This window comes from Orycteropus afer, unplaced genomic scaffold (assembly GCF_000298275.1).
Source record: "Orycteropus afer afer isolate SDZICR_OR568_19922 unplaced genomic scaffold, OryAfe1.0 scaffold00125, whole genome shotgun sequence".
NCBI classification, from domain to species: domain Eukaryota; kingdom Metazoa; phylum Chordata; class Mammalia; order Tubulidentata; family Orycteropodidae; genus Orycteropus; species Orycteropus afer.
The window spans coordinates 4,342,895-4,354,337 of NW_006921712.1; the positions used below are offsets into that span (position 1 = coordinate 4,342,895).

The 11,443-nt window shown below is 37.1% G+C and overlaps 1 protein-coding gene across 1 annotated transcript in view; it reads left to right on the forward strand.

The window, feature by feature from the left end:
- Positions 1–11,443, forward strand: part of ARHGEF10 (Rho guanine nucleotide exchange factor 10) — a 249,456-nt gene that overhangs the window by 85,134 nt on the left and 152,879 nt on the right. The window contains exons 14-17 of the mRNA XM_007944435.1: positions 1,838–1,915; positions 2,220–2,399; positions 4,507–4,623; positions 6,979–7,071. Coding sequence (XP_007942626.1) covers positions 1,838–1,915; positions 2,220–2,399; positions 4,507–4,623; positions 6,979–7,071 — 468 coding nt within the window. The remainder of the gene's footprint in view (positions 1–1,837; positions 1,916–2,219; positions 2,400–4,506; positions 4,624–6,978; positions 7,072–11,443) is intronic.

Sequence of the window (11,443 nt, forward strand, 5' to 3'; positions counted from 1 at the left end):
TTTTTTTTTTTTTAAATTATAAATCACTAAGCTTGACTTCAAATGTTCTGATTTAGGAAATATGGCCTAAGGTCTGGGAATCTGAATGCTGGGAAGCAAAGACTATCCTGGATTCTGATGATCAGCCAGATTTGGGGTCTCTTGTTAACCTAGGGGCTAAAACCCCATTTTAAAAATAAAGTGTCTGCAGTCAGACAGGTTTAGTGAATTGACATAGATAGTGAATCTTGTTTCCCGGTTTCTGGTGTTGCATTTTCTTTTTTAATCTCGGCCACATCTATATTTTTTAATACATTGTTTTCTTAAGTATGCTAGAAGAATTTATTCTTGTATTTCTTTTTATATAGAAAATAATCACACCCTTGTTAATAATGTTTTGTAAATCTTGGTTGTCCTGTAATTTTCTTAACTGTAGACATTTCTTTAGTGGAAAATTCTCTCTTTACCCACTAGGTGGCAGTGCAGATTCATTAAATGATGCGCTCTCTGGGCTGGCTGGTGGTGATTGCCTGTTAAAAGAAATGCTTGGTTATGGAAAATATTCTGGCATCTGTGTCTGTGTGCGTGCATGCCTCTGTAGTTTAGAATCAATTGTATTGTAGTATTATGATCTATTTTCCATTTATTTGTGATCAAAATTGCCAAAATGTGTTTAGGTTTGATGAAAGTGCCAATTATCATCATTGGCCTTTAATAGAATTTATAGAGCCAGAAGTTTGTAGTTGTTCAACAACTACAAACAAAAACAAAAAACAATGAAAAGCAAGAACAAATGACAATGCTAATATTTGAAATGTAAATGTCTTAAATTATAGAGGTGTTTTTGCACCTGTAAATGTCACTAGTAATTTACCCATTGTATGCTTGACCTTGTAGATCAAAATATCTTTGCATGGTCAAAAGATCTTTGCAAAAACAAAACTATTCCTTCACCTTCCAAAAGCTTTTTGTTTTTCTATAACTTTTGCAATAATTATTTTAGGTAAGTGTTGCTAACAGCATTCTCTGAGTCAAGACTGGAACTTTTTTATACTGAATTTATACTTGAAATATCATTTAATTTAGACTTCAGCACATAAAATACAGTCAGTTATGCTTGTTTCGTTCTGCTGTGCATGGGGTCGCTATGAGTCGGAAATGACTCAACGGCACCTAACAACAACAACAACATGCTTGTTACAAAGAGCCCTAGTGGCACAATAGTTAAGTGCACAGCTGCTAACCAAAACATCTGTGGTTCAAAACCACTAGCTGCCCCTCCAGGAGAAAAGACCTGGCAATCTGCTCCCAAAAAGATTACAGCCTTGGAAGCCCCATGGGACAGTTCCACTGTGTCCTATAGGTTTGCTATGAGTCAGAATCCACTCAGTGGTAAACAATAAAACATGCTTGTTACATAAATAAACAAATTTATTTTCAATGCTATAATTTTACCCTGGTAGCATAGTGGCTAAGGCACTTGAATGCTAACCAGAAGGCTGGCGGTGGAAACCCAAGGAGGGATCGCTATGAGTAGAGTCTGATTCGATGGCACATAACAACAACAACATAATTTTACTTGTTGTGCTGTAGGTGTAATTTATAATTTGAGATTTCAGGAATAATCATCATGAGGGAGGGCGGTATGTTTTGTGTCTAATGCTATTTCATTAACACAAAAATTTAATATATTTTAAAAGGCTTTGAGAGTGAGAGAGTAAGAGTTTTCCTTTTCCTCTATCTCCTGTTTCAGGAGGCAAAAATAACTTCTTTATTAACAAGCCTCAACACAGAGTAAAATTTATCTGTACATTTTCTGAAATGATTTTCTACCGTAGTATTTTCCAATTTCCAACAGGTTGTAAGAAGATATATTCTGGGTTCAGTTGTTGACAGTGAGAAGAACTACGTAGATGCTCTTAAGAGGGTTTTGGAGGTACTCAAATGTTATATTTATATATATAATGAACCATTTATACACTTATATATATTTTGTTACATGCAAGTTTCTATGTCTATATATTTATGAATCACTAAAATATGCAAATATACAAAATAAAGAATGTAAGTATTGTTTCTATGTGTTGATATAGACATGTGACATGACATCAACATATAACATATGTATTGCTTGGTTTTCCAATATAATTTACATAAGAAAATTCTACAAGGAAATTTTTAGATATTCTTTTTTATCTCCTTCAAAATGTTTGTGCCATCTTGATTTATTTTTGTCTTAGCTGTATGAGAAACCACTGTCTGAGATGGAGCCAAAGATTCTGAGTGAAAGGAAACTAAAGATGGTGTTCTATCGAATTAAAGAAATCTTGCAGTGCCATTCCATGTTTCAGATAGCCCTGGCCAGTCGAGTATCTGAGTGGGATTCTGTTGAGATGATTGGTGATGTCTTCGTTGCTTCGGTAATTAAGCTAGTACACCAGACATTCTGTAGAGTTCTCTGCTCAGACCCTCTTTTTTCATACTTAGAATGATGTTGTAAACTTAATGTCCACTGTCTTAACAGTAGGATCAGTGATGCTTTCCATAAAGATTTGTAAGATGAAAGTAGATAGTTCTCTGTCTAGACCAATTTGATGTCATACCACTTTTGTCCAAGTACATATGTTAGAGAAAATTATCATTATGCTGTTTCAGACTCAAATGAACGTTACTCAGGAAGCCCAAGATAAATATTCATATGCTTAGGGGAAAAGATGCATTTTTTAAGTTTTCATAATAGGTATTTTATCAAATTTTGGATACATCATTATGAAATTTAATAATCCTTTTTGCTTCTGAACTAGGGCTGTGCTTATTTGATGATATTGCAGAATTTTCATACTTAAACTTTCTTACATTAGACTATCAGTCCCCTTATATCTAGTTCACTTTTTGTGTACTTAATTATCCATACCCAGTAAAAACATGCTGTGGGGAAATATCTGGGTGTTTTTCTCAAATTTTCACTATCTGATGTACAGTTTTATGTTGGGTAGTTAGTCTTTCTTTCAGCCCTGAACTGTGACACAGGATGTAATGGAATGCAAGCTGATGCAACACAAAACCCAATGAATAGTAGTATTAACATTTCCTGGCAGAAGAAATGTTTGTTAGCTGCCTGGAAAATATCAGCACCAAGTGTCTGCACTGGGCAATCCTGAGTCATTTTAGGAATTGTGTATTGGTTAGATTTTTATCTAGAAGTAGAACATTTTTGGATATAACAGATTTGACTGTGTAATTGATTTAAGATGATAATGTTATCAGAGGGTTATAAGCTTAAAAGTTGTTTTTTTTTTTTTTAAGGTATTATTTTACTTAAATGAATAATGATGTAGGAAACATTTTTTTTTATGTAATTTGTATATGTGCTTGATGAAGTGTATAAATTACAGGATGCTTTGAACATAACATTAGAAGCAAAGTTATGACTAGAATATTTACATAATACCCTTCATGGATCTTTATAAGAAACACAAAAAAAATATGCTATTTTTTGTTATTCAATTTTCTGGCTATTTTATATTTCTTCTTCAACTTTCACTATATCCTTTTTCTTAAAATATTTACCTAGAGAACATTTTTTAAAAATTAAAGCATGTTTTTAAAACAATGTATGATTCAGATTAAAGCATTCCTGCTCTAAGTGATAGCCACATCAGACCTCTATTTATGGGTATTGCCATCTGTCCTAGAGGACATGTGGAATATAGTATAATAAGATGGGATACTTTTTCCCCTGTTTGAGAGTTGATAACAAGGGCAAGAGTTTCTGCCTCTTGAAACATTTGTGCTTTTAGGAAAATGAATATGAATGACACTTTACCTGAACCTGGAGAAGCAGGGAGGGTATCAGTGGCCTTTGTGTCCTGGTACATTTCCAGAGTTGATTGCCAATATATTTTGACTGCCATCTATCAAGGTGCATGTCATTCTGGCCCTGAGACAGAATCCACCAAATAAGGCTTGGTGGCAATTTAAAGGAAAACAGCTGTAATTATCTTTCTAAGTTTTATAAGCAGGAAGCATTTCTTAACTAAAACCTACACTGCTTTGATGTTGAACAATGATGCCTAAAAATGCATTTTACCAGTTGCCATCAAGTGGACTCCAACTCATAGTGACTAACTGTCAGAGTAGAATGGAGCTCCATATAGTTTTCAGTGGCTGGTTTTTCAGAAATAGGTTGCCAGACTTTTCTTCTGAGGCACCTCTACATAGACTCAAACCCCCAACCTCTTGGTTAGCAGCAAACACTTCCCAGGGACTCCAAAAGTGCATTGAGATCACCAAAGTGAATTTCAACCAGCCATTTAAACAATTTCTAACAAGCTTGCTAAAAGAAAAGAAAAGAAAAAAAAAAAAAATCACTCACAGTCATAATAAAGTATGTTCTATTAGAACACACAGTGATTTAAAATTTATTCCTAGGGCAGGCTTCAAATGGTCTCTTTATTTTAAATTGGAAAAAGGAGTATGTGGACTCCACACATTATTGATATTTCTCCATTTCCTCCAATATTTCAGTTTTCTAAATCTATGGTACTGGATGCTTATAGTGAATATGTGAATAATTTTAGCACAGCTGTGGCAATCTTAAAGAAAACATGTGCTACAAAGCCTGCTTTTCTTGAATTTTTAAAGGTAAGCACATTTTTTTTCAGTTTGGTTTTAACAACCTCTGATAGCGGGTTCCATGTCAAACTACTTGATAATGAAACTTCACCAGACTTTGCTGCTAAATGTGTAATATTTATTATGAAAATTTCAGGGCCAACAAACCCTAGGTATTAGATTAATGCTAGAAATGAAGATGAATATTAGGCCTTTGGAAAATAACTTTTATTTGCTATCCTTAAAATTATATATGTTTAAATTGCTTGACACCATCTGGTTGGCTCCAGCTGGCTGTAGTGACAGACAGACATTAAGATCAGAACCCCAAAGAATGTAGCCTATTTCTTCCAGTGCTTCAGCATGATACTAGGAATAACAGAAGCATAGCATTTAGATTCTGAATTGGTAAAAGGGCCTCTTTAGGGTCAGAGTAATCTGAAAGAGCCTGGAAAGGCATACCCCCTAAGGGTAAACCGCCAGTTGGTGGGAACATTTGCTTTTTTTTTCTCCTCTGATGTTAAGGGGAGATAACTGATGACCTTCCTCTGAGATTGTCTGACTTTGAAGTTATGAAGAATGTTTCCCTGACTTCCTTTAAAAAATATTCCTAATGAATATGGACATATGTTATTTAATCAGCTGGCAGTGCTTTTCCCCAGTCATAGATACTTATCAAATCCTGTGATGTAAATATGACAGGGAAGTTTGCTGCACATTTGAACTAAATTAAAATTCTCTTTCAAAAGCTATAGCCATGCACAGTAGCTCAGAGTCTCATTTGCATGAGGCTCCAATTTGCATTATAAAAACCTTAGAACAAAGTGTGTTCTTGTTACTTGAACTGTATTGTTAGAACTTCTGTTACCTGGGGTGAGTGAACACATGCCAACTGTTTCTGCCAACAACAATGTTTTATTAAGCCAAAATGTTTTTTCTCCCTCTTTATTATTTAGTAAGTGATTCCTGCTATTGCTAGAACATAGTAGGTGGCCAATAAAGGTTTGCTAAATGATTAAATCAGTTCCCAACTTTGAAGAGTTGTGGTACGCTATGTACTTTTGATCTTACAGCATTTCTTTCTCTTAAGAAGAAAAAGCACTGAACAAATTAAAAATCTATTTCATCTGAGGGTTTTGTTATGGTCTTTCTGATGCCAACAGTGAAAAGATTTCAACATCGGCAGCAACAATGACCACTGATCACCTTGCCATCTGACAGGCATCCTCCTACATGCCCTCTCCCTGTCTTTACATAGACACGCATCCCACCACAACCACCGCCACTGTCATCACCATCTCATGTAATTCTTCCAGCAGAGAAAGGTTACATTACTTGCCCATTTCACACAGCTGGTACCTGGCAGAGCTGAGTAGCCAATGTGTCTCTCTCAGTCTGAGCTCTTTCTTCTGCACTAGACAGTGACCTTAATTGAAATTAACTGGACACCCTGAGAATGCAACCCAATGGTCAGATCCACAAACATAATTTAAATTTTTTTTTTTTTTTTTATCTCAAACATAATGGAACACCTCTTAACAATGCTTTGTGAGGTGAGTGAGAGCACTGCTCTGGTCACCTGCCTGCAAGCAGACGAGCAACCTCAGGCATTAGAGGTTTCTTCTGCCCTAGCAACAAGAAATCAGTTGCCATTGGTTGATCCCAACTCATGTCAACTCTGTGTGTGTCAAAATAGAACTGTGCTTCACAGGGTTTTCAATGGCTGATTTTTTTCGGAGCTGGGTCTCTAGGTGGTATACATGGTTAGTATGCTCGGCTGCTAACAGAAAGGTTTGAGATTCATTCTACCCAGAGGTTCCTAGAGGAAACACCAGAAGATCTACTTCTGAAAAAAATCAACCATTGAAAACCCTGCAGAGTACAGTTTACTTTGACACACAGGAGGTTGCCATGAGTCAGAAATGAGTCCTTGGCAACTGAATTAAAAAAAAAAAAAAGGCAACAGAAGGGGCTGCTAACCTCTCCTGGTGGCCAACTTTGCAGCCAGTAAGTACACAGACATTAGTGTCACCTCCTGGAGTCTCCCTGATGCCCTACCGTGGGGTAAATTTTTATTACCCAGCGTTAAGCCCACAGTAGTGAGATTTGGCCCTTACATTATACAATCAATAGCTACTACAGAGAATTCTCCCCCACAGCAGGTATAGATAGTATTTTGAAACAAATTTTGATGAAATTTCTTCATAGAGGTAAATTTGTTGTTGTTGTTGTTATGTGCCGTCGAGTCGGCAGTATCACTACAGAAGTAGATTGCCCCATCTTCCTTCCAAGACAGGTAAATTTACAGCCCAGTTAATTCTTTAAGATTGGGGAGAATACTGCTGTTTTCAAATATGAGTCAACAATTAAACTTTCTCATTGCAGCAGTGCCAGGAATCAAGTCCAGATCGAATTACACTCTACAGTTTGATGATGAAACCAATACAGAGATTTCCACAATTCATTCTTCTGCTTCAGGTAAATGACATTGTGCATTTTGAGTTGAGTTTGATCAGTCATCCTAGTCCTCTGTAATTCATTTTAAAATTGTGTTTTCACATTTTCAAGCATGATGATTTCCTACTCCTCATTTCTTCTCCAGTCAGATCACATAAGGTCATAGCAGGAAGGGCTCAGGGGCAGTGACATTTGCTGAGTCTAATCCTAAACTTGATGGAGATGTTGAGCCTCTGGGTTAACAAGACCCAGAGCCCCATGAGGCGTGGCCTGGGAAGGGAACAGAGCTGGACATCCCTCACAAGGATAGTTGTCACGTGTGTCCTGAATGCTCTTGTTGCCTTAGCCACCGCTCCGTGTTCTGTTTAACAGGAACAAAGGAACTTGTATGAACCTGTAATACATAAGTTATTAGCTGTCTGATAATGGTTTCCTTCCTAGATGTACCACTGTCCTGGTCTAAAACAGTGTGGAAAAAATTATTCACTTCTTTGTGCCCAGGGAAATGTGCAGTTTTGGAAAATAAAGGATAGATTTAAACAAATTTTCATTCATTCATTCACCTAACAAACTATCCTAGGAATAAGAGATAAAATGATGATGGCAATACTGTCTAGTGGATCCTACGTGTTTTTGAAACTAAAAGTTAGATATATTTGCTATTATAAACAGTAAATATAATTTGGAATGCTTGAAGAGATATAAAATATTACCTTATTAGGAAAACCTTTCTTCTTGTGTTTGATGCATTATTAGTTTGGCCATTTATTAGCTGGCCTTTAAATTTACCCTAAAACTTCATGATACTCTGTAAACTGCATTGATTCAGCAGTTGCAACTCTTGGCAACCCCATGTGTGTCAGAGTAGAATTTTGCTCCACAGGGTTTTCAGTGGCTCATTTTGCACAAGTAGGAGGTAGGTTGCTAGGCCTTTCTTCCAAGACTCCTCTAACCTCTAGCTTTTTATTTAGCAGCTAGGAGCTCTGGTAGTGCCTAAGGCACTTGACTGCTAGCCAGAAGGCTGGCAGTTCAAACCCACCAGCTACTCCTTGGAAGGAAGGTTGGACAATCTACTTCCATAGTGATAACTGCCTCGGAAACCCAAGGAGGGGTCGCTATGAGTTGGACCCCATGGCACATAACAACAACAACAGCCTTAACTGTTTGTACCACCCTGGGACTCCTAATTCAACACTTACCTTATTTAAATCAATGACATACAGGCTTGAAATTACATTTCAAAGGACAATGTGTTCTGGTTTTACCTATACTGATTTCTCAATGATTACTCTTTAAATTCCTTCAGCTTGGTTTTCCTAATTAAATCAAATGGACTTCACTTGATTTGTCAGCTTACTTAAATTGATTAAAGGTTAATTGGTGAAATTGTCCTTAGAAAGAAGCTGTCATTTGGAAAATACAGCTTAGCCTTTTTTCATTTAGATTGTCCCTTTTTCTTTTTTTTAACCAACAAAATCTAAGCAAAACAAATGTCTCATAACAATCCGATAAAAAGATACACACTAAAATATTAATACAGGCTTATAGGTTTTTTGTTTTATTCTTTTTTATATTTTCTAATGTTATGTAAAAGCAAAAGGTCATTAAAAATACAGGACAGGAAGAAAAGACCAAAGTGAATGTCAGAAGAGACTCAAACTTGCTCTTGAATGTACAGTAGTTAAAGCAAATGGGAGAAATGATGAAATAAAGGAGCTGAAAAGAACATTTCAAAGGGCAGCTTGAGAAGACAAAGTAAAGTACTATAATGGAATGTGCAAAGACCTGGAGTTAGAAAACCAAAAGGGAAGAACATACTCAGCATTACTCAAGCTGAAAGAACTGAAGAAAAGCTTCAAGCCTTGAATTATAATACTGAAGGATTATGTGGGCAAAAAATGAGCTCTGGTGGAACTGTGTTAAAGCATTGAGTTGCTTACCCTAAGGTCACCAGTTTGAACCCCCCAGCCACTCCACAAAGATGAGGCAATGTGCCTCTGTAAAGATTTACAGCGTTGGAAACCCTATGGCAGCAGTTCAATCCTGTCCTAGGGTCACTATGAGCAGTTTTGTTTCATTTTTTTTTATGGGAAAAACATTCAGTGATGCAGGAAGCATCCAAAGGAGTTGGAAAGAATACACAGAGTCACTGTACCAAAAAGAATTGGTTGACGTTCAGCCATTTGAGGAGGTAGCATATGATCAAGAACCAATGGTATTGAACGATGAAGTTCAAGCAGCACTGAAGGAATTGACAAAAAACAAGACTACAGAAATTGATGGAATACTCATTGAGATGTTTCAACAAATGGATGCAGTGCTGGAGGTGCTTACTTGTTTATGCCAAGACATTTGTTAGATAGCTACCTGGCCAACCAACTAGAAGAGATCGATATTTGTGCCCATTCGAAGGAAAGGTTATCCAAGAGAATGTGGAAATTATCTAACAATATCATTAATTTCACACACAAATAAAATTTTGCTGAAGAAACTCAAATATGGATGCAGCAGTATATTGACAGGGAACTTCCAGAAATTCAGACTGGATACAGAAGAGGACATGGAACGACGAATATCATTGCTGATATCAGCTGGATCTTGGCTGAAAACTAAGAATACCAGAAAGATATTTACCTGTGTTTTATTTACTATGAAAAGGCATTCGACTGTGTGGATCGTAACAAATTATGAATAACATTGCGAAGAATGGGAATTCCGGAACACTTAATTGTGCTTATGAGGTACCTGAACATAGACCAACAGGCTGTCATTCAAACAGAACAAGGGGATACTACATGGTTTAAAATCCAAATGGGTGTGTATTAGGACTGTATCCTTTCACCATATTTACTCAATCTGTATGCTGACCAAATAATCTGAGAAGCTGAACTTTATGAAAAAGAATATGGAATCAGGATTGGGGGAGGATTCTTTAATACCTGTGATAAGGAGATGACAGCCTTGCTTGCGGAAAGTGAGGATGAGTTGAAGCACTTACTGATGAAGATTAAAGACTGTAGTATGGATTATATCTCAACATAAAGAAAACAAAAATCCTCACAACTGGACCAATAACCAACATCACGACAAATGGAGAAAAGACTGAAGTTATCAAAGATTTCATTTTACTTCAATCCACAACCAACAACTATGGAAGCAGCAGTCAGGAAATCAGATGTCATACTGTACTGGGCAGATCTGCTACAAAAAGACCTCTTTAAAGTATTCAAGAGCAAAGATGTCACCTTGAAGACTAAGGTGTGCCTGACCTAAGCCATAATATTTTCAATTGCCTCATATACATATGAATGCTGGACAATGGATAAGTAAGACAGAAGAGTCGATGCCTTTGAATTGTGGTGTTGGTGAAGAATACTGAAAATACCAGTGACTGCCAGAAGAACAACCAAATCTGCACTGGAAGAAGTGCAGTAGGAATGCTTCTTGGAAGCGAGAATGGCCAGACTTGTCTCATGTGGTTTGGTCATATTGTCAGAAGGGACCAGTCCCTAGAGAAGGATATATGCAACAACAACGCAACACACTGCCGTCGAGTCGTCGAGTCGGCCCGGACTCATAGCGACCCCTCCTTGGGTTTCCGAGGCAGTATCACTACAGAAGTAGATTGTCCAACCTTCCTTCTGAGGAGTGGCTGGTGGGTTTGAACCGCCAGCCTTCTGGTTAGCAGTCAAGGGCCTTAGGCACTATGCTACCAAAGCTCCTAGAGAAAGATATAATGCTTGGTAAAGTAGAAGGTCAGCGAAAAGGGGGAAGACCCTCAACGCAATGGATTGACACAGTGGCTGCAAGGATGGGCTTAAAGCTACCAAGGATGTTGAGGACGGCACAGGACTGGGCATTGTTTTGTTCTCTTGTATACACTGGGTTGCTATGAGTCAGTGTCAACATGATGACACGTACCAACAACAGCAATGTATGTATAGTTAACCTGTATTAGAGTATTAATAACAAAAGCTATTTTTTCCTAAAATCAAAATATTCAGAAGATATACTTTATTACTTTAATTGACAAAATTTACTGAGGTCTTTTAATATGTACAAGATACTGTTAGGTTGTAGGGAAATAGCAATGAGCATGACAGACACTATTCCTTGTATTATGGAGGTCATATTTTGGGTGGCAAAAATGGTTAATTGCTGGAATAAAACCAAAAATAAGGAGCTTTGGGGGTGTAGTAGTGCCTATTGCATTTGACTGCTAACCAGGAAGTTCGCAGTTCAAATGCACCAGCCACTCTGCAGAAGGAAGACTGAGCAATCTACTTCCATAAAGATTTTCCATCTTGGAAACCCAAAGAGGATCGGTATGAATTGGAATCTACTCAATGGCAGTGAGTTTCGTTGTGGTGCTGGACTACCAACTGAAAAAAAT